General features: G+C 37.5%; 1 protein-coding gene across 1 annotated transcript; it reads left to right on the forward strand.

Annotated features, from left to right (window-relative positions):
• Positions 1-7: 7 nt before the first annotated feature.
• Positions 8-22,250, forward strand: TBX1 (T-box transcription factor 1). Its single transcript, XM_088476664.1, has 7 exons — positions 8-518; positions 4,260-4,361; positions 6,029-6,200; positions 6,725-6,880; positions 10,726-10,793; positions 11,495-11,592; positions 20,570-22,250. Exons 1-7 carry the CDS (start codon positions 103-105, stop codon positions 20,953-20,955), a joined length of 1,398 nt encoding a protein of 465 aa, XP_088332790.1. The 5' UTR covers positions 8-102; the 3' UTR covers positions 20,956-22,250.
• The last annotated feature ends 2,599 nt before the right edge of the window (positions 22,251-24,849 follow it).

Below are 24,849 nucleotides of genomic sequence, written 5' to 3' on the forward strand. Positions count from 1 at the left end.
TCCTGGACTCAGGTAGCTGCAGCACTGCTGGATCCCCCAGAAGAGAGCCCAGATCTGCGTTCTCACTAGTTTTACTCTATTTGTTCTCTTTATTTCTTTGGAATGATTTCAGCAATTTCCAGCCCTTGGCTCACCCAGCTATCCCATTTTTGCGATGTTGCAGCTTTCACAGCCAACAGTTTAAGCAGCCTAAATGCATCGGGGGGCTACCACCTCTCTCCTTCACCGGGCGACCCCTACAGCCAGCACGAAGCCCACTATGAGCCCTGCTCTGCTGCACCGCACACGTACAGCTTCGGCCCTGGCTCCAGCCATGTCTGCCCGGAGCCTGAGAGCGGAGCCTCGTCTTCTAGTTGCTCCTCTTCTTCCACTCCAGGGAGCAGCAGCAGCAACAGCAACAAAGCTCCGGTGAAGAAAAACCCAAAGGTGGCCAACATCACCGTGCAGCTGGAGATGAAGGCGCTATGGGATGAGTTCAACCAACTGGGCACGGAGATGATTGTTACCAAGGCTGGAAGGTAAGAGGAGTCCTCGGTGCTTTCAGTGTGCATGGTAACAAAGCGCCGTCTTTCTTTACCTTATGTTACTGGTCCAGTCCCTGTTCCAGATCTCTCCCTGCAACCTGTTGTGTCTGGTGACAACGTGATTCAGCCCAGTGGTGCAGTGACCAGGGCGCAGCACCAGTCTCCAGGCCTGAGACAAGCTGGGGGAGAAGCCTGGGAGCTAGCACTGGAAAATGTGACTGTTATAGAAAGATGATTTCATAGTGGGAATATTTGGGGCTGTAATTACAATAATTCGCACACGAGCAGGGAAGGGAAAATTGAATAATATACAGCAAGCTGCTTTCAAAATATTTTCTAACATCACATTGACCACCTGCTAAAATAGCTTTATTACATTTCATAAGAGCACCAGAGAAAGAGACACTAGAGGTATGTTATGGCATTATTGCTTTTTGGAAGAGGATTTAAACAATGGAAACCTGATCCGCAACGTGTATTTACTTACACCTATGCGTTACATGTATTAATTAATTGCTAACTCTGTCACCGCCCACCCCACCAGCATAAAGACGCTAGGATTATTTTAAAAATGAGGAGATTTCTGCACAGAGGAAGCCTAGGCTGGAGGGTGCTGACTGCACAAGTGAGAGAGGACATGGTAATCTGGAGTAAAACATTATAAGAATTCCCACGTCAGGAAAGCTTTCAGCACAAGACATGTTGTGGATTTCTTCCCTAAATGATTTATTCCTGCTTTTGTAACGTCTAAATTCCTGCTGGGTGTCTATTATATGTACTGCATTACACAGTGCCACTAATTTTATTGGATTATATAGCAATTATGAAAATAATACTTATCCAGTTATTATAAATGAAGGAACCACTGCTTGCATTAACCGCACATCGAAATAATTAACAAAATAATACTATGGTCATATATATATATATATATATATATATATATATATATATATATATATATATATTTCATAGGTACATATCATAGTTAATTTATATTTTTGCAATTATTTTGTACTTGGAATATATTATTGCGTCCACATTTGCGCCTTAACAAATGTTTTTTTTTATGAATAGATAATGTTATCAGTCCAGAACAGTAAGTCTATTGTCTTACAACTTACACACTGATAAAGCTAATATTATTTACAGATAACAGATATTATTTAAAATGCATAATTTTGAGAAACTATTAGGTATAAACTATTTGGAATGTATCTAATACTTGATAGACTCATATATTTACATTGGTCACGCTTCTGTTGTAGGTATTAAACCCAGCATTATTCAGGTAATGGAGTCACAGCATAGAAGACGTAGAGCCTTAAAACCATATGATTGTGTCCAGTCTCTAGGCATAGTTTAGCATGTTGTTTATAGGGATAGCAATATGGATTCTCAACACCTGGCCCAATAGAGTGGTTACCAGGTCAAGTCATTGCCTCCACGCACAAGACTTGCTCTGCGTGTGAGCTGCGGGCTATGTAGCTGCACTGTTTGCTCCATTCTCCCTTAAAGCTCAGAGTAAATATTATTCCAAGTTACTGAATCCAATTAGTTCACAACAGGTGATTGGGCAGAATGGGTCATTTTAGGCAAGGGAGATAAAGAGAGCTTTTAGTGAATGTAGCAAAAAAAAAACTCATGACATGGGGGGGGTGAAAAAATGTTCTTTTAATTTCACACAAGAAGCTTGGATTTCATAGCACGGCCGATTAACCCCTACAGCGCTATACGTTTCCTCTTCCTCCAAAGCTTCTTATTGCATCTAAGTGACTGCACAGCAGGATACCCCAAATTCACACATCCATCTGCACATAAAATGTAATACACTCAGTTCCACACCATTAAGTGCAAGTGTTAGGGCCCTCACACCGTTGGTGAGTGTCAATGCTGTGTGTAAATCGACTTAAATAAATCTAAAGAACAAATAAATATAATTATTGTCACACGGAAGGGGCGGTTTCTCTTTAAATCCATAAGGGCTTTGCACATTTATAGTACTTTAATGAGTCCGATGTGTTTATAGCTGTCTATGGTCACCATCCATATATAAATTTCTGCATTTACAATTTGAGAAACAAATACTATAACTCAGCACCTTATCCGAATTGTTTCGGTTTTGCTATACAACAGCTTGTAGGAACAGCGAGCCCAAAGAAAGCTCATGTTGTTAGTAGATCGTCATAGGAATAAGTCACATTTAATGTACTTTCAGCTACAAAAACACTCTAGCACACACTTCATGTTTCCTTCAGAAGAAAAGAAAAACGATAAACAATCCATATGTACAAATCTCTATCAGTTTAGACGCAAACTAAATTATGACAACACCCCTATAAAATATTCACGGATACTTATGTTTATTACATACCAAATAGTGCTTTACAATAACTCATAATTTATGTGGGTGGGTGGTTATTAAAAGAAGACATTTGTTATTTTACTAAATATATATATATATAACAGTTCTATCCCTAAAGCTTAGTGCACACATGCATCATATTAGCTTTCACCGATCTCAAGGAAAAGGGTAATTAATTTGCATGGCATAGCATGTTTTAACAATAATATATTTTATACTGAACCCTTATATCAGAACTAATTTCTTATGCAGAACATTAGTTCCTTGTTGTTACTGGGTATACATAGCAGGCAGACGGATTATTTACAAACAAATACTTTTCCATTGTGGGGAAATAAAACGAAATACAATTTGAGAAAGTCATTTAATAATTAAAGCGAGGACTGGGTCATGGACGTGGCCATCTCCAGTTACCATGTAGCAAACCCGGGGAGACCAGGGGGAGATCTGGGCGAGGGCTCAGTGCCTTTGTCTGAGGATGGTGTGAAAGGAATGTAAGAGATGACATCTAGCTACACTCAAAGACCACTGAAACCTGTTTAAGGGCTAAATTAGTTAAAGCCACTTTTCAGAGGTGGAAGAGAGCAGAAAATATGTGCTCAGTGCGGCAGGTCTGTGTGCTCTACCTGTCTCTCTGGGTATTGTTGTCCTGACACTTCAGCCATCAATAACAGCAGTCTCACTCCTATAGATCACTCCACAGAATGAGGGATTGGCAAATTAAAGTGACTGGAAAACTATTGCCACATTCCTGATGTGTTTTCACTTCGTTCATGATCAAGTCAACATTTCAAGACCTGCTGAGTTTCTCTATATTATATGGCAATAAACTAGATGTGGTCAGAAATAATGCACTAAAACCTGAGCTAACACGATCAGATAAAATAAGGCAGCAATAGATTGTTTTATAACCCTGTGCTGCCTAGCAGATCTCTCTCGGCACATAGGAGTACCGCATCATTGGCAGCACTGGGCGCATTTAAATATTGTATTATATATAGCTATGTCATTACAACTAAATAGAATATGGTTACATGCAACCAGGGCACCTGCTGGGGCATACACAATACAAACCGTGCGCCAGAGATAAGGAAGATTGCTACTATCGGGTCTATGCATACAATGTAGCCTGGAGTTAGTGACTTTTCAGGGACTTTGAAATAGACACCAAATACTCGTGCAAGTTACAATTAAACCTTTTATTAAGGGTCATCAATCTAAGTGATGTCAGGAACGGAGATGTACGATAAAACATGGTGGCTTGTTTTAAATTATCCTAAACTGTTATCATGATCAACTGAGTCATGACACCCCTGTTCCCAGTACCTATCCCGTGTACTTACCGGCGCTGCTTCCTCCCTTATTGCCAGGCGCATGTTCCCCACCTTCCAGGTGAAGATATTTGGGATGGATCCCATGGCGGATTATATGTTGTTAATGGATTTTGTACCGGTGGACGATAAACGCTATCGGTAAGTAAGATAAACGCTTTGTGAAGGGGGAGCTAATAATTCTCTTACACATAGCTAATCATTGCTGTTATCCATATAGCTGATGTCTAAATACAAATATTTATATTCGATGTATTTCTGATATTATCTCCATACCTGACAAAATAAAGTTGCAGAATGTCCATTTATAATGTAGTAATATACTGTAGTTTCAAAGATACACATACTGTATATGCAATATACCATTATAATGGCAACATATATATATATATATATATATATATATAATATATGTGTGTGTAAATATGTATGGTATTTGTGCTGGTAGGTGTAGAAATCACATCCGACAGTCCTTTTGTCCTGGTACAATAAAAATACGTGCAAGGAATGTATTCTTATTCAATATATATCATCTGATGTTATGTATTCCTCATATATACGTTCACATTTACTTGGTAGTACCTGACAATCATATATTTAATCAATGTGACTATCTAAATTGTACAAATAACTTAATCAAATGTCTGGTTATCATTTGCTGAATTACACGTATATCGTTATTTGACTTGATATATCACATACCACAGTGCTACACATCCTACAATTATCCTTAGAAACAAGCTTATAATTGATATTACCGGCAAAATGTGTTTATTGCTGTATGGCTTAAGTTTGGGAGAAAAAAGTACTGTGTTGTTGGGGGCGCTCGAGGCAATATCTAATAGATATCTACTAAAATGATAAGGTTAAGTTTGGATATAAGAATACGGTTGTTGCTGAAAAGTTGTCAAGATGGTGTCTTAAAAAATATACTAAAGTTTCAGACGTATGGCCGATTCTAAAAGGATTGCAATGTGGTAGAAATAAATATACAATAAAATAAGGGGTCATATTATTTGTGTGTGTATATGTATATGTGTGTGTATGTATGTATGTATGTATGTATGTATGTATGTATATATATATATATATATATATATATATATATATATATACACAAACAGCACGTCTTGCCAATATGCGACCAGTTTATGTGTGTATGTATACAATATGCGACTGTGTGTGTTCATATAACACATAGACAGACATAGATACATTCCTACATACATACATACATACATACATACATACATACATACATACATAAAGTGTATAATAGATGGAGGAAAGAGTTTTGCTGTGTAGAGGATGCTGATGATGTAATTACAGATAAGACAAGGGTGATGTCACATTAATCTCTGATCGTATAATGAAACAAACATGTTGACTACACCAGATAGCTCTCTCATTCTTCCGAGTAAGACATCATTATTGGAAGGTATTACTATGCAAAACAATCCATAATGTATAATGATTCTATTACAGGCTAACGCGTCTCTATAAACCTTTTATTATGCTGGCTGAGAGACAAGTTCACATTATTGGCTCTCATTTAAGATACATATAACATAGAGCAGAGCAGATAGTTTGATTTCCGTCTGTGTAACAGGTTATTTCGGTGTACATACATTCTATACATACAGCTGAATTGCTTTCAGGGCTTTATAAGAAACTTTTTGTCAGATAAACAAAAATAAAACTTTTAGAACATTGCAGAATAATATTTAGTACAGATGTGTGAAGCCACACACTTTTCTCCGTGGTGACAGATAGAGAGTAATAATAAGCCTTTTCTCTCTGCATTGTAGGTATGCTTTTCACAGCTCCTCCTGGCTAGTGGCAGGGAAGGCTGACCCGGCCACCCCCGGGAGAGTACATTATCACCCGGACTCACCGGCCAAAGGCGCCCAATGGATGAAACAAATCGTCTCCTTTGACAAATTGAAATTGACAAATAATTTACTGGACGACAATGGTCATGTGAGTGTGTGATGGCAACAGACAGGGCTGAGACGGGCAGGAGCCATCCATTCATATCTATATTAATCTGCACATCCATCACAAATGGAGTTGGGGAATTTATAAACTGAACCATATGTGTGTAGTTTAGCCGTTTAATCCGAGACAACTGCTGCAAGGTTAATACATATGAAACCAAATTATGATTGTTACACAACTAGACACAAATTGCAGCATGTTATCAATGATTATGACAATCGGATTTCAATCAGCAATCTAATTACTTCACAAAAAAAATAATTATTTGTATATTATAACGTTATAGGAACATTTCACATTACCGTACTATTGTTTTTATTATTATGGAGATATATTGCAGAAGTCAGATATTTAAATGTCAGAAAAAATATGCATGACCTGTCTACATGTGTGTGTGTGTGTGTGTGTGTGTGTATGTATGTATAAAATATATATATATATATATATATATATCTATATATATATATATATGTAATAAAATGAGTGTGGGCATATTCTGTCTTCAGATCATCCTGAACTCCATGCACAGATACCAGCCCCGTTTCCATGTGGTGTATGTGGATCCTAGGAAGGACAGCGAGAAATATGCAGAGGAAAACTTTAAAACGTTTGTGTTTGAGGAAACCCGCTTCACCGCAGTGACTGCCTATCAGAACCACAGAGTGAGTATTTCTGGAGTTTATTACCTCTTCCAATGCATCATATATCAGACCTTTCCCAATGATGGATGATAGACCGGAAAAGTAAGAAAGAAAAAACATAATGCAGAGCAGTCAGTGCTAGGAAAACACAGCTCTGAAGCAAGAAGAAAGGAACGTTGGTCGGTTAAGAAATAAATATACATTTCCTTTTACTGCTTTTCATTTTCAAGGAGTTAGTAAGTATATTTAATATTGTAACATTAAGTGCGATTTGCTGAAGGCAGAGACCAATCTGAATTCTTGTCTAGCAGGTCACGGTTTATAGTTACAAAATAAATACTCATTAGAAAATAATTTTCCTTTCATAGAAAACAGAAATGTGTACGTTTTGTAATGATGTTTGTACAACCATTTAAGAAGTGAGAATAAACATTAAACTAGAATATTACAAGAGAGAAGTCGTTACTTTGATACATTATTGTAATAAGGAATGTATTTAATAACTACGTTTTAAGAGTTATGCCTATAATTCTGATTTAATGTTTTATTAATAGTCTATTACTTTACTGGCATCTATATTATTTTGTTGTTTTTTTTAAGTGGAAATGCACTATAAAGGCCATACGATGTTATATTAATATTGTAGAGGAGATCTGCATTTCTCTTTGGTATAACGGAATGAATTGCACGGCGACTATATGGTGTTAGTAATTACCAGGACAAAAACTGAGCAATCAACATTCGCCCTAATCAGCTGTATTATGTATGCAGCCATAGTCCTATACATATGTGTGTGATGGCTTGGATATAGCAGGCCTAAAATTGTTGACTTCTGTCCATCTGTTAAACGAATTGCCCAGCCAGCCAGGAAGCAGGGAGCAGAGGGCGGCTCAGCCCAGCTATGCGAGTGATGGACATCGGGAGCTAAACATTTGCAAATTTGAGTAACTAGGAAAAAAACAGCCCTGAAACCCAGAGGGATATCATTACCTATGTAAACGCTAGACCCACTCTACTCTGACTATATAATGCTTCCCCACTGTGAAATGTCAATCAAATTGTGTTTGGACAAATCTGCTTTTCTATTTACCTAGATGTGCCAATCCTGATGCACAAACCAATTACAAAGGAAGTAGCCATTAGTGGTCAATTTCAAACAATATACTCATGTAAACGATGGATACATACAGGAAAAGAAGTGTATCTTTTTGTTGCAGCCTATAATCTAGTATCAGTTCTAAAAAAAAAAAAAAAAAGATCTATAACATGAGTATATTTAAATATTTGGTCGCATTTAAATTAATGAGGGGTCGTTTTTAGGGCATGCTGAGACTCGTATAGTTACACAAGTCAACTACAGGTGATAAGTGGTATAAACATGTTGGCTATAAATATAAGATAAAAAGATTAAGAGATTAAAAAAAATAATATATAAAAAAAATAAAATACATAGTGCAAAATCTTATACTGTGGTAAAGAACTGACTCAGAGGTGTGTGTGTGTGTGTGTGTGTGTGTGTGTGTGTGTGTGTGTGTGTGTGTGTGTGTGTGTGTGTGTGTGTGTGTGTGTGTGTGTGTGTGTGTGTGTGTGTGTGTGTGTGTGTGTGTTAGCAGCTCATACACTGTACGGACATTAAACACAGCTCATACACTGTACGGACATTATTATGCCTCTAACAGAAAGGCTTAGATTTAGGAGCTCTTGCGAGCCTGGCATTTTCCTGATGACCCGGGACAGCTGCTCCCTCTCTCTCTCCCCCTCTCGCTGCCCCTCTCCTGGTTTCTATCAATTTGACCTCTAAGTCTGAAACTGTCACTGAAAGGGCTTAAAGATTGTTTTTCAACCCATTCCGGAAACTCACAATCACATACTTTATCCACGGATTTACTTAAATATAGAAAATGCCCTGCCTTGTCCCAGATGAATTAAATAAATACACACGTATGATTTATCCAGCGATTAGTCTTAGCTGTTCTGCTGGTGACCCATCTATGTAATGTGGCATTTCCCTACAAGTGCATGCTGCCCACCCTCCTATTCTCTCCAATAAACTGGAACCGGTGTTTGATATCTCACGATTTCTGTAGCCGTATAGAGAAGAACCATATGTTGCCCGCAGATCACCATAGTTGTTCTTATTGTTGCTATAGCTTTTAACCTATTGTGTTCATCGTGTTTTAAGTTCTGTACATTGTCTCCTCGGGTCAAGCTAAGCATAGAGAATATATTGTAGCTCCTATACATGAAACCGGGACACTGGTTTCTAACATCAAAGCCTGCATAGGCCATGCTATGTATGATTACATTGTTTCATGACGTTCCATCATTCCCTTTATGTGTACATTGCTTAAACTAACATTAACATTAAAACGTTTATTGGCATTCCACTTTATACATGTCCTTATCAAACTTGTAACGCTAAATAAATAAATCCATCTCATTCTTCTCATATTGATTCATTCTGTATTTATTCTCCCTAGGCATTCTACGTGTATGCATGTCTATACACACAAGTATATTTTTCAATGATTTAGAAGTATACCTATCAGTGCATGTAATCAACACAGAGTTTTGCATACTTGTCAATACAAAGTAGATGAGAACAGTGGGGACTGTTCCCAAATGCACCTTATGGTAGTAGTGGGTATCCTAAATTATGCATTCAATTCCAAAAACAAAAATCTATTAGCAAAAAATATATTATTATTACATATATACATACTTTAATTCATGTAGAGTATTAATATTTGTAAAAAATATACATAAATATGTAAAAAAAAAAAAAAAAAACTACATTGTAATAACTTTTTTGTCTGGCCAGAGAGAAAGAAGTTGTCGTCTGCTATTGAAAATATGTCTATTGTTTCCACCTTTTTGTTTCACTGGTATTTTAATTTCTGCAGGTTTAATGACAGCTTGCCAACGGTTTACAGGGCATCCATCCCTCCCCGTTACAGGGCATCCATCCCTCCCCGTTACAGGGCATCCATCCCTCCCGTTACAGGGCATCCCTCCCTCCCCGTTACAGGGCATCCATCACTCCCCGTTACAGGGCATCTCTCCCTCCCCTTGCTGTGCCCTTAATGAATGGGCAAAGTACAGCACTGCAGAGAGCTGCGGAATCACTACCGGTGGTTTGTGTCTGTCCCCAGGCGTCAGTCATAACTCATAACATTAGGGATTGCATCTGTTTAATAGATGATCTGAACCAGGTGGACAGTATTTTGTATAATGATCGATAGTGATCGATTTATAAATTGCCAATAGATACTAAATAAACTAAAAAGCCACATGAACTTGGTCTTTCCATTTTTGTAGCTTATTTGAGTGTGCTAGTATTGTGCCCATGTTTCCATACCTGAGAGAATGGGATAAAGGCAAACCCCTATCTGTCAAGCGGGCAAAAGTTACCCAAGCACAACTATTACATAGGGTATAAATGTAAATTGTTAATACATACAGTATGGTGTCCTAGCTCTTCCCGCTGTACATACCTGAGCAGCCGCCCCTACACCTAATATGAATGGGGGTGCAACAGAAAACCGATGCTACGAGCAGGGCTTATAGTCCTAGAGATATTACACCAAAGATCTCACAGAGAAGGGTCATAAGATGTGTATGTTCCCTGATTGATGAACCAATCCCACATACAGAGCAAAATCCCTTCACATTTTATTATAAGATGAGAGATTCATTGTACTTCAGTAGACTTTACTGCAGTGAAAGCCAATTTCTAAAGCACTATTATTACAGACAGCATAGCATCCACATTGCTCGTGGATCTGATTTAAACAATCTGACTTGAGCACCATATGTGGGATTGTGAACAATAAACATTTTAGTAACATGCTTTTTGCTTGTCCTAGATTACACAGCTGAAAATCGCTAGCAACCCGTTTGCGAAGGGCTTTCGGGACTGTGACCCAGAAGACTGGTAAGTATAAGATCGTAGGCCTAAAAGAAAGAATTGTGATGAAAAAAAATACGTTTTAATAGACTGAATTCTACTCTTTTGTTCAATGCTCATCTCTCATTTCAATAGAGTTGTCCTTTTGTATATAACTTATTCACCACTTAATTCAGAGCAACTACTAGTCAGTTAAATAACATTACACGTGCAATTTTATTAGCTGCAACAACAAATCTTTACAGGACAGCCAGTTTAGCGCAAGTACCTGCATGCCTCAATGCAATGTGTTTGCACAAGGATATTCGGAATTCACCAACACAGAAGATTCATAGCAGAGTGAACTGAGGGTAAAGGGCTAACATAGCAAAATATTGCTTTTAACAAGTGCTGTGGTTATGGCTATATTTACTACCTGCAGGTCACTAATCGGTATAAGAGCAATAAAAGTTTCATTGGCCCTGATACGGTAGAGGAAATAAAGTGTTTTTTTTTTGTTTGTTTTTTAACTATGAGGTCTTTTCAGTCCCCCTTATTGAAAATCCATTTTTTCCCCTTCGATATTTCAGAATAACCTATAATGGAGTTTCATGTTGGAATACAATGAGCTAGTTTGCTTGTCAATGCTGTAAATACCAAGGATATGACAGCTCACCGTAGACATATTGGCAATGGTTAGGCTTACAGGGAACAGCTCAGAAATGAGTTATATTTGTGTGACCTTGCAGGCCCAGGAATCACAGACCCGGATCCCTCCCACTCATGAGTGCATTTGCAAGGTCCAGGAATCCAGTTTCATCCCCTCCACAGAATGGAAGTGAAAAAGGTCAGTGTAATACTCACAGTCCCTATGCGTTATCAATATGCTGGCTATTTGCTTCTGCTATTCAGGGGGTGCCTGTAATGAGGTCAGCGGGCAGCTGGCTCCAGTAACAGGTATTCTGAGACAGCTTAATGCATGGAATCAGGTAAAAACATATTTACTGTCTTGTTGGATAGTATATATTGCTAATTGGGGTAATAATGACGTGATAATATTAATATTTGATAGATTACAATAGTCGCATAAAATGTTTCCAGTACTTCGTGTAATGGAGAGGAAGCACCATGTCACAGAATGATAGGCACACCCCCCTGCTGCCAACTAGATACGACTTACAATATAATATAAAAGCAATTTTTATTTCATGATGTTTTAGTAGTACGCTGATAGCGCTTGTAGTATATCATATATATATATATATATATATATATATATATATTCTGGTCCAACTTATTTGCATATTTAAGTGTACATTTACAGTGGAATTCTATTGGTAATTAGTGTAGTCCAAAAATGTAAATGTCAAACACTGGAATATGGGTAAATTAAAATTTTAATCTGATGAATACAATAATCAACATTATGCACATTTATTTAGAATGGTTAGCAGCATTTTCCCACTGGTCTGTAGGGAAGCACACTGCACAGAGCTGGGAGAGTATGGGGTACATTTACTAAAGTGAGAGTTTTCAGAAGTGAGTTTTAGAAGGGATATTGCTCATAGCAGCCAATTAGAATCTACTTAACATTTAACTAGCACCTTCTAGAAGATAATAGCTAGAATCTGATTGGTTGCTATGGGCAACATCACTTTTAAAACTCACTTCTACAAACTCACTTTAGTGAATTTACCCCTAAGTGGGCTTCTGATCTATAAAGCAGGACTCCACTATTATTTATATTCTCCTTAGAGGTTCTAACAAGGTAACGTCCTGTTTTGGAGTGGGTGGAAGTGCAGGGTTTATGGCCATGTGGTATTGTTGCAATCACTTTCTCTGCATAGATTGTATGCTTGACACTGATAAGTCAGCTCTGTGCCTATATTAGTCAGATACAAACCGGCACACATGCAACCAATTCATGTAGACAACATGTTAGTTGCAAAATAAAACCACATGCTCTATGTGTTCCTGTAAGGCAAAGCATTTATTACTGTACATATTCATGCTAGAGTGCAATATTGCAGTGAGGGGCAAAAAGGAAGGCTGTAAGAGGCAGCACATAATTCAGAGATTAATATTAATAGCAATCAGTCATTGCTGTACAGTACAGGAAAGAACAGAAGTGGAATCTTTTTAGGAAATCATTAGCAGATACTCTAGCAATAAAAATGCATAAGGCTAGGAGGTAACGACAGAGGTGATCAGGGATAATAAGAAGTTACACAGGAGTAGATGAAACAGACAACAGGGATTAATTTTTATTATAGCTCATGGGAATGTGTATATTATCTCGCTGATGATTGAAAGGTGTAAGGTACTGGAATATGATGTTTCAAATATGGATGACATACAGTAGGAATTAAATAAGAAGCTACACAAAGATACATTAGTAATATATTTGTTTTCAGCAGTAGGGATAGGTAACAATACAATGATAATTCCGGGCAGTGCAATATTATAATAAAAACAAGTAATGGTGAATGACAGTCTTCCTACTGTATATCAGACCAAATGCGTGACATGTTGTAATCCTATGCGGATTAATAAGAGTCCCTAGAAAAACATGTAGAGGTTAATCTCATATTTTGGTTTGATAATTTAATACTGGGATAGGAATCACAGTTGGGTGACCTGCAACTATGTAGCTCTAGTAAAAATATAATAGAAAAAATACCAAATAATATTGCTATTACCTTGACAAGGACAAAGAGCATATTATCTTAACCCCCCAAATAAATACAAATTATGACAGAGGATATCTGGTCTTGGGAGAAAAAAAACATTTTAGTTATATACCTGTAATTTTACATTTTCACTTTTAAAAAATATTTTTATAAGAATATACAGTTAAAAGTTATACAGGGGATATAGAAAGAAGATAAGGGGACATAAATACTATTGTACACACTTTCCATGAAAAACAATTATAGAGAAGTACTTCTGCACAGTAATGCAGTATCACAGAAAAACAATTTATAGAGAAGTACTTCTGCACAGTAATGCAGTATCACAGAAAAACAATTATAGAGAAGTACTTCTGCACAGTAATGCAGTATCACAGAAAAACAATTAGAGAAGTACTTCTGCAAAGTAATGCAGTATCACAGAAAAACAATTAGAGAAGTACTTCTGCACAGTAATGCAGTATCACAGAAAAACAATTATAGAGAAGTACTTCTGCACAGTAATGCAGTATCACAGAAAAACAATTAGAGAAGTACTTCTGCACAGTAATGCAGTATCACAGAAAAACAATTAGAGAAGTACTTCTGCACAGTAATGCAGAATCACAGAAAAACAATTAGAGAAGTACTTCTGCACAGTAATGCAGTATCACAGAAAAACAATTAGAGAAGTACTTCTGCACAGTAATGCAGTATCACAGAAAAACAATTAGAGAAGTACTTCTGCGAAGTAATGCAGTATCACAGAAAAACAATTATAGAGAAGTACTTCTGCACAGTAATGCAGTATCACAGAAAAACAATTATAGAGAAGTACTTCTGCACAGTAATGCAGTATCACAGAAAAACAATTATAGAGAAGTACTTCTGCACAGTAATGCAGTATCACAGAAAAACAATTAGAGAAGTACTTCTGCACAGTAATGCAGTATCACAGAAAAACAATTATAGAGAAGTACTTCTGCACAGTAATGCAGTATCACAAAAAAACAATTATAGAGAAGTACTTCTGCACAGTAATGCAGTATCACAGAAAAACAATTAGAGAAGTACTTCTGCACAGTAATGCAGTATCACAGAAAAACAATTAGAGAAGTACTTCTGCACAGTAATGCAGTATCACAGAAAAACAATTAGAGAAGTACTTCTGCACAGTAATGCAGTATCACAGAAAAACAATTCGAGAAGTACTTCTGCACAGTAATGCAGTATCACAGAAAAACAATTATAGAGAAGTACTTCTGCACAGTAATGCAGTATCACAGAAAAACAATTATAGAGAAGTACTTCTGCACAGTAATGCAGTATCACAGAAAAACAATTATAGAGAAGTACTTCTGCACAGTAATGCAGTATCACAGAAAAACAAGTACAAAAGGGCCCTAATAGAGTAAGAAGTCAGGAGCTATGGTGGAAAGGGCCACAGCAAAACCACTTCAATAAAGCGGCAAGGGGGACGAACGGGGTCAAGATAGATAGAGAGAGTGGGAATAGCGAAGGAAGGTGAGGGAAAAGAGGGGGGTCACTCAGAGAGAGAGGTCAGGAGGTGGGTGAAGCAAAGACAATATTGAAGAGGAGGAGGGGGTCTCATAGTGAACGGTTCAAAGAGCCCAGGTAATTCAGAACTTGGTGGGAGTATTATGAAGAATACTAGAAATATATTCCATGTGGTATATCCGCCATATTCTATTTATGATACAGTTTATTGACATTTCATAGCACATACAATGTATTTCACTGGGTTTAAAGTTGCAGGAATGTTTTAATGGATATAAATAAATACAATTTGTAAGATTTAATAAGATGTGTGTATCAGTAAGTGCACTAGACACAAGGATCACTTTCCATTTCAGTTATAAGGGGAGATGTATCAAGCCACGGAGAGAGATAAAGTGGAGAGGCAATCAGAATCTAATGCGGGCCATACATCTACGGCCCGATTCCCTGTTCTGCCGTTCACTCTGCAAATCCAATTTGCGGCCATTGATAACGAGCGATCCATCGGTAGATCGGGAAATTCAACAAAACTCCCCAAATTGCTGATTCAGACCATTTTTGTGGGATTGGGGAATTAAGATTGTTCAATATATTGAAATTCCCCAATTCCCTGACCCTGGTGTCGGCAGAATGTGTACATGGGGCAATCCATCTCAGATGAATGGGCCCCATAACTGTCATTTCACAGACTGTGCTAGATAAATGACAGAAGCTGATTGGTTGCTTCGCAGAACTTCTCCACAGCTTGATACATCTCCTCCAAGGTAAGTTTATATTGTGATGTTGCATGTTTTATTCAAATTGACCTAGTTACATCACACACGATAATATTCATTACTACAAAACAAATCAATATCATAACACAGAATTTACCTTTACATCACTGGTCTACATGCCACCCCTTAGTGTGCCTACTGGTCTCAGTGCTGTGAGAGATGTGAACTGCAAAACCAAAGTGACACAAAATATATTAAAGTTGGATAATATTATACACAAGAAAACATAAAACTCATATATGATATTCTACATATAACTTCTAATGTGTCATTGAAAGGTGCGTGTTGCTTGGAGGCATCCTGACACCATGTCATACACAGTATACTAATTCTCTGACAGTGTGACACACGGTATACTAATGCTCTGACAGTCTCACACACTGTATGCTAATTCTCTGACCGTGTCACACACGGTATGCTAATTCTCTGACCGTGTCACACACGGTATGCTAATTCTCTGACCGTGTCACACACGGTATGCTAATTCTCTGACCGTGTCACACACGGTATGCTAATTCTCTGACCGTGTCACACACGGTATGCTAATTCTCTGACCGTGTCACACACGGTATGCTAATGCTCTGACAGTGTCACACACGGTATGCTAATGCTCTGACAGTGTCACACACGGTATGCTAATGCTCTGACAGTGTCACACACGGTATGCTAATTCTCTGACAGTGTCACACACGGTATGCTAATGCTCTGACAGTGTCACACACGGTATGCTAATGCTCTGACAGTGTCACACACGGTATACTAATTCTCTGACAGTGTCACACACGGTATGCTAATGCTCTGATAGTGTTATACACAGTATACTAATTCTCTGACACAGTGACACAGGCCTCATTTAACGATAGGAGTAAATCCAACAAGAAGGAGCAATTTTGCATGTCGGCAAAGGCATGTTGCACTGGGGTGGGTGTGGGGGATGGTGCAAATATAAAATGCAGAGATATATTTAGAATTTTGTGTCTTATTCCAATATTAAATTGCAGTGTAAAAAATAAAGCACACCAGTATTTGTGTGCTACATACAAAAGCAGGCAGCATATTCCGGGCAGAGAATTACATTCTCACTGAATTATCACAGAAACACTCGCTAGAAGCTTAATACACCCTTGGCATAATAATAGTGCAAGAGTGTGAGCAAGCATTATTTAGCATAATAGAACCATCAAACTAAGGACATGACAATTCAATATTGAATAAAATGGCATTAGTTTCAGAATTAGTCCCATAATAATCTTCTCAAGAATACCTATATTTTTTACCTAAAAGAATGTTGCAGATTCACCTTCGTACAACGATTAACAACACTTTTGCCATTTTCTTATTTAAATTTTTTATCACAATCACTTGTTTTACTTTATGTTTTGCTGCAAGGACATTTAGGCATAATATTTTGTTATAATTACAATACAAAAAAGATTCAAATGTTAATGTGTCATAGACCGTCGAGTGCCCTATTTAGAACTCCTTTTCTGTTTTCTTTGCCAATATGAATGTGTTAGAGGGAGCACCACCTATGGGAGGAAATTATAATTACACAGAGGAATCTATTTCATATTTAGTAAATCTATAATCTCTAGGGTTTATTTATTATAGTTTTTTTTTTTTGTATCAATCATATACTGCCAGCACTCTGTAGAACCTCAATGCGCTCATAGCATTAACATTGCCATTTTGGTTATTGACAAGAAATGAAACCTACTAAAGTGTTCCTCAGAAGGCATCTGATTACTGAAGTCCTCTGGCAGTGGATTTGGCGTCTGGGTTCCAGGCTCTCAGCTTCAGGTCGCAAAAACAAACTACTGTTGTGGCTAACCCCATTTCCTCTCTCTTTACTAGTGGCCTACATTACATTTACCACAGAAGCGTACAGACATCAGGTTGCTGCTCATTAAACTCTGGGTATACTGCAGATTTGGGGAGTGTTGCTGCACACACTGTGAGAACTTTCCTTCCTATTTACACTTTACGTTTCAAAAGTGTCACACACTGGTACATTTTGCATGTATTTATTTTCCATTATGCAGAGCAAATAGTTGCAGAGACACCAAGGGGCCCATCCTCTACAGCACACTTTGGGTCTGGTCAAATAAATGCAGTCTGTATTTGTTTAGGGTTACACAACTTTAAGAAATTTCATGCGTGCACATACTTGTCAGTCATTTCTTTCAGATTTCATCCCTATAGGAATGTCTTGTCAGGAGGGCACAGGTTTCAATTGAGCACAATGATATGGATTGGATAGTTTTTACACACAACGAACGGTTTGGTTGCTTTTCTCCTCCCTGCATTCAGACTATGGACTGCTGGAAAATACACAGTTTACTTTTCAGATAGATTTTCTTGCATTGTTGGCAGCTTCTGCTTAGAACAACTGCAAAGCCCCCTGTTTATTTTACTAACAGGGTGAAAGAACATCTGACCCATTGAATAAAAAATAGCAATAATAACAAATATAGATCTCTATTTTCTTCCTCCTCAATTCCTCCACTATGAGCTGTTTTTTTTTTTTTTTTTTCCTGTTCTGTGCCCCATACCAGTTTTTCAGGTTTAATATAAACTGTACTACTAACTTTGAGGGAAAGTTGTTTGTAAGTAATGATAACTTTGAGTGGACCAAATGAATGGTGCATATGAGCATCCAGTTAACTAATTAAAATACACTTAGGGGCAAAAGTACTAACCTAAAGTTTTCACTCACAGTGTCAAATTAACTTGCTTATTTAACAAAGCCTGAATGTAGGAGATATTTCCAACGTCATGCAAACTATTGCTGCAGACTGCAGTTCCCATTTTCAGTTCTGGCTGAGTTTATTAAGCTCCAAAAAAGCTTAGATATTTGGATGTTGGCCCTATTAAGCTCCAAAAAAGCTTAGATATTTGGTTCTTGGCACTAGTAGCTAATCCATCTTCAGATGGCACTAGCTGCTGTAGCCTGTAGGCTACAGTATAGCCATAGTAGAGGGTGCTTTGAATACCACTCCAGTAGTTGGACTGTGCACATGTGCGCAGTACCTTCCTAGGCCATCTAGGGAATTAAATCTTTTGTAAAAACATTTTCCAATGGTGAAACTGCTTGGTCGGGACAGGCTCTTTCCGAAGCAGTGTCTCAGAAAGCAAAGTGTGATAAAAAAAAGTCAGAAAACTCGGAGCTATAAGTTCAATCGTTATTTATCATGTAGAAAACACCCAATAAATAATAAATAGGCCGTTTATTGCATGCACTTACAGTAACGTGGGCAGTTCACTATGATGTAATTTTCCATCAGGTTGCAGGATTTTGGTTCAACTGCAACAATGAATGTGCAACAACTTTATTTTATACATTTCTCATGTTAATAACACATAAGTAAAATGCAATTTTTGTTATAGAGGTAGATGAACGAAGAACTTAATTTTGACATAACATCAGGGGCCAAATGTAAGTTAGAAAATGTGAGAATAAACTCTTACACTTATTAAACTGGGCCAATGTAATAGAGTCTGAGAACAGGCAAACTCGCATATTTTACAGGCTCAAAAAACTCTCACGATTTAAACTCTCATCCAGATGTTTTCCCATTTTGAAAATACAACTTGACCAATGTGCGGTTACTGCTAAACTCTCACATTTTCTAATCTCTCACCCTATTACATTTGGCCCAATGTAATTTTAAAACACACATTCTGCAACATAATAAATATATATATATATATATATAAAAATTATATATATATATATATATATATATAGCTCTCATCCTAACCCACTGCTCCATGCTCCTTCCTCACTATCTACCCTATCTGTGTCGCCCCTGTCTGTCTGCCCCTCCCCTTTAGAGTGGAAGCTCTCACGAGCAGGGCCCTCTTCCCTCACGTGCTTCTCCTTCCCCTACTTATACTATCATTTAACTCCCCAAACGGCACCTAACACTTACTTGCTGACACCCTGCTGCTTATTTTAGTGTCATGCAGCAATGTTTATAAACCATGTCCTTGTCCTGGATTGTTTTGCACAGCAAATAACTGGTTTTCTTGTGAGCTCATTTGTTTAGGTACTTTGTAAGGCGCTGCGGAACTTTTGTGGTGCCATAATAATAAAGGATAATAATAACTGCAGCTTGTCAAATCAGAGGTGGATTTTTTTCCCTCCTTAGTATAGTAATTTCTCAGCCAGTGTATTCCTGGTTCAATCAAATATACTGTAACATTAAGATGCAGAGAAAATATATGAAGTTGTTACATATATTTAATTTACTTTACAAACAGCAGTGTTTTTGTTCCCATTTTATAGATTATGAGGCTTGCCAGGAAAGTGGCTTTGCCAGAAACTATCCTAGTAGAAAATATGATTTGATTTTACATACAAACAAGATATTACTAAAGCAAACACCAGAATGAGTACTTAACAATTCTATAGTATTACCTACTTTCATACACTATATCTCTGAAACAACAATAATAAATATTGAATAAGCACTTAATAAACCACATTTTGGCTTAATTTTTAGCTCTGCAATATCTGTTCCCAAGTTAATTCCAGTTTTGGGTCATGTTTGTGAGATCAATATCATTAAAAGAATGCTAGCATACAAGTCCATTTAAATTTTAAAATAGATGTATGTAAATACCGATCACTAATTTACTACTGTATATATCTATGGCTATGCACATAATGTTTTTCTATGTATATAAAGAAATGAACTATTAATGCTTGCTTATGCAGGTTATGGACACATTTCAGATTATTTCAGGAAGCACATTATTAGATAACTACTGTTTTGAGCAACTAGAGAATGGAAAAGAGATTTATACCCGAACTTGATTACATACTTTAATATTAATTATGATGTGTGCTTTTTTGTAGATGGTGACAGCAGGAGAGATTATGAGAGGGATACCAGCGGCACTCCATTACACGGGGATGCTGCTCACCAACAGCTCATGTCCAGAGTTCTCAGCCCTTCACTTCCTGTGCCGGGTGGACTCGTTCCCCTTAGTACTGGTAGACCCAGTCCTCCTCATGAACTGCGCTTGGACCCTCATTCCCAGGGTTCAGAACCTCTTCATCACCACCCATACAAGTACCCAACAAGCTACGATCACTATCTAGGAGCAAAAACAAGGCCGACCCCCTACCCTTTGCCGAGCATCAGAGGACATGGCTACCACCATCACCATATGAACCCAGCAGCAGCTAACATGTACTCAACAGCCGGTGCACCTAGCAGTTATGAATATGGTCCAAGATAACATCTAATGGAAGAGAAAGATCTTATTGGACAACTATTTAAAGTTATTAGACAATGGATGTTTTATGCATGATTTTAATTATTCAGTAGTGTATGCTTTGGATATTACATTACTGCTGAAATTAAAGTTGCCCTGTCCCTAAACTCATTAGGGCAGATCTTCAGTTTCTATTGTGATTGTGACAGCAACCAACAAGCAAGTCGGATCTTCTCCCTAATCCTGCTGGGGCTATGACACTTGTCAGCAGAAAGGACAGGCACTGCCAACAAGGGCACTTGACGTGTGTCATTAGCTTGCTGTGATGCTGTTCTGGGGGGAGGGTGATGAGCCCAGAGACTTAGGAGGAACATAATAAAAGGAATTCTGTACAAGTTCAATTTTACTGAAGTTGTTAGAGGAGGAAAGTCTGTATCAGCCATCATAACTACACCAGTGATTCAGACATATTCATAAAGGGCATTGACTTCTGCAGGGTCAGGTGCATTATTGTTGCATAAAGGAAGCCATATGCTTTTGTTGTGTTGTTTTCTTGTACTTTTTGAAAATAAATGTACAGAAAAGGGGGCTCGGTGGCAAAAGAGCTCTGAGGTATTAATGTAAGAAGCATTTTCTATTTTTGGAGAGTGAAGTTTGGCTGCACTATTTGTGAAATGAACTGCACATTCTGTGCTATTAAACTGTAATAATGCAAATGGATTCCGTGTAGCCTACGTTCCTTTAAAAAAGTACCAACAGCTTTAATAAAACTGCTTTAAAGGTAGTAGCATAATTGAGCAGTTCTGCCTCAGACAATCAATGGAATGTATGTGTTACCATTTCCACAATGTATTGTTCTAAAAAAAACTATTTAAAAACAATCACCAGCAGAATTGTAATGTAATGTCAATAGCAAATGTGTGCTGTGTAAATCAAAATGCTTTGTATTTGCAGTGCAAGTAGTAATGTTATTTTTATGGTGCCTTAAATACTTATTTATCAGGTAGTGACTGTTGTCTCTGTATCCATTAGTTCTGCTAGTAGGATTGTGCCAAAAAGTTTGAACAACCCAGTGGAGCCAACACAGCATCGTTCTACTGCACCTACCAGCCTGGATGTGCCCATGTAGTTCTATTTATTTCCCTAAATAGAATAAGCAGCTCTTCTATTTATTTCCCAGCAGATATCCCCTAATAACAAGCCTAAATGTTTAATGACGAGATGCTCTTTTGCAACTAACTATTCACCTCTGCAAGCACTGTAGTCACAAGTGTAGATACCTTTGTAGATATGTATGTAGATAAGCTATAACTGTTCAACTGAAAAAAAAAAAAAAGAGAATGGATTCTTCTATAAACGTTTCCTTCTTCTTTTGGAATGTACCCTTGTGTTCTTTTACTTTTGTGTAATAGGAGGAGATCAATGTTACCAGTCAGTGGCAGAACTGTAGTGGGTGCCAGGGACTGAAAGTGAATGGGCCCACAAGGTCACCCCGTCTCACTAGGACACAGCATCTCCCTCCCTGAGACCCTCACTCTCTATACAACAGCAAAGCAGAGGCCGTTTCTGAACAGTGCCTATTCTCAAAAGAAGCCATTGCTCTGCTCTTTTCACAGCACTCAAGGATTAGGGAGGTGAGCGTGTCATCACCAGTATTTATTAACTCCAGAAAAGGCACTAGCAGGTTAATAAAACAAAAAACAAAAGCAGATCTAGTTGTATCATGAAATAATTGCAATTTCCTAAAATACAGAAATGTGCACTAAATCACATCTGTGCGCATACTCTTATTTTTAAGGCAACACTTGGATTTGTGCATCAAGATGAAAGGGTCTATGGGGTGTAAAAATTTTAATAATATTATGGGAGGAGCTGGGTAGGCTTTAGCTAAATGCAGGTCTGGCGCGCTCATGTGCCTTGTATTACACACTAATCTCATAAATAGAGAGATGATAATCAGATTCCAGTGGCAGTGAAAGCCCATTTAGGTGGCACTCCTTTGTAATCGAATGTTCACAAAGTCTCTTTGCTACCATAAAAAGGGTAGTTTTTTTTTTTAAGCATGAACATTGGGGACTGCATACTTGTCTTCTCATAGGATTTATTGCTCGGCTCCTGCTTTTCAGATTAATTTCTCCAATGAATGAAACTTCAAGCAATTAATGGTACAAATAACCCTACACAAACAGCAATTATTTCATTTTAAGTTAATTTAATTCAGAAAATTGTGGTTGGTGAAAGAGGGGAATAGACCAAGGTGTCCAGGGTGAAACTGGTCATGTTGGCAGGTATGCGGTATGGGCACTTAGGGAACTTGGCAATGTCTGTGCAAGCTTTAAGACTACCTCTTATGAATACGTTATACCCAAGATCCTGCTTTCTATATTTTAACCATGTTATATACAGTATCTGAAAGTGTGCAGATGTTGGGTCCAATTTGAATGGTATTTCTGATTCAAAGACAAATTATAATTGTATCCACTGGTTTTTCAATTTAGTAGTTATGGCAGCTATGCTAAGAAGTAAAATATTACTGCCCTACTCCACTGGAGACAGGTGGCATTGCTCCCACATGTTTAGAGCTGATACAGGGGGGGGGGAGTAAATTACAATTTTAGCAACTGTGTATAGACAACAACCAATCAATTCACACAGAGCAATTCTACTAAGCAAGTATGTCAAGTTGTGCTGTGACCATCATCTTGAAGGTGACAGTGCTACAAAGCATGTCTGTGTGCAATTTTCAAATGTAGCTAAGATTTAAAGCATCCCTATTACATCTAGACATTACTTGCAACTGTTATTAGAAATAATAAGCTAAGCATAGTTAATTTAAATATATACAGTTTAATCAACACGGTTAATGAAAAAAACTAATTTAATGTATTATTTTATTATAAATTTATATTTATTTACAAATCTTTAACTGTGCACTGTGAAATTACACATGCATGAAAAAGTCTAAATGAACATATGTACTTTACATAATACATCACAAAAGTCCATATGTGAAAAAAAAAAAGATGAAGGTGTCTGGAACAAATCTGAGTAAAGATGGAATCGGATACATAACACTATTTATAAAATAGATTTCCAACAAGGAATCCAGATGAGAAAAATAATAAAAACAAATGTCATAACCATAAAGACAAGAAAAAGTCTTGGAAAATATATAGAATACAAAAAATGAGCACATCATCTACATCCACTGAGTCAAGTCACCACCCATAAAGCTACAGCTCTATATGAAAAACTAAATAGGAAAACATGGAGGGGGGGGGAAGCTTCTAAAATGGGACACCATAGGCAACAATCTCCAGGTAATACCAAGAGGTAAGATAGAAATATTGCTGTAATACATCTTCAAACTGGGGGTATAAATTGTGGATATAAGGTAACCAGGTGGAACAAAAAACTCTGGATTAGACCAACTTTATTGAGATTCGTGGAAATAATAGGGAAACACTTGAGATCTATTCAGCTATCCATTGGGACAATTTTGTTTTCTTGCTCCCGCAATCTTCAAAAGTAACAATATAGTACCCAATGGCAGCCTTGGAAAGGAAGAAGCATGATAGACATTCCAAAAAAACCTAAGTTGGGAGGGCCAGGGAAGGATCACAATTCCCAGGTATTTCAATGATGAGTTTTGACCAACAAAATGGGAAGGTATTTTCCCATCCATGGCGTTCCACTTCATAAAATGCAAAAGCTTCTGTCTTAGATACATTTATATTAAATCCTGTCAAAAACTCAAAAACCATAAGCTTGTTGATACAGAGGGGAATCATCAGCAAATGCTGAGAACTTAATTAATACTAAGATACACTGCCAGTCCTCTATTTTCTAAAAATGATGCAGGAGTGGGTCTACCGTCTAACGCAAATTAAAAAGAAGGGGAGACCATGGGCATATCTG

The sequence above is a fragment of the Taudactylus pleione genome, unplaced genomic scaffold (assembly GCF_031769625.1).
Source record: "Taudactylus pleione unplaced genomic scaffold, aTauple2 ptg000191l, whole genome shotgun sequence".
Taxonomy (NCBI): Eukaryota; Metazoa; Chordata; class Amphibia; order Anura; family Myobatrachidae; genus Taudactylus; species Taudactylus pleione.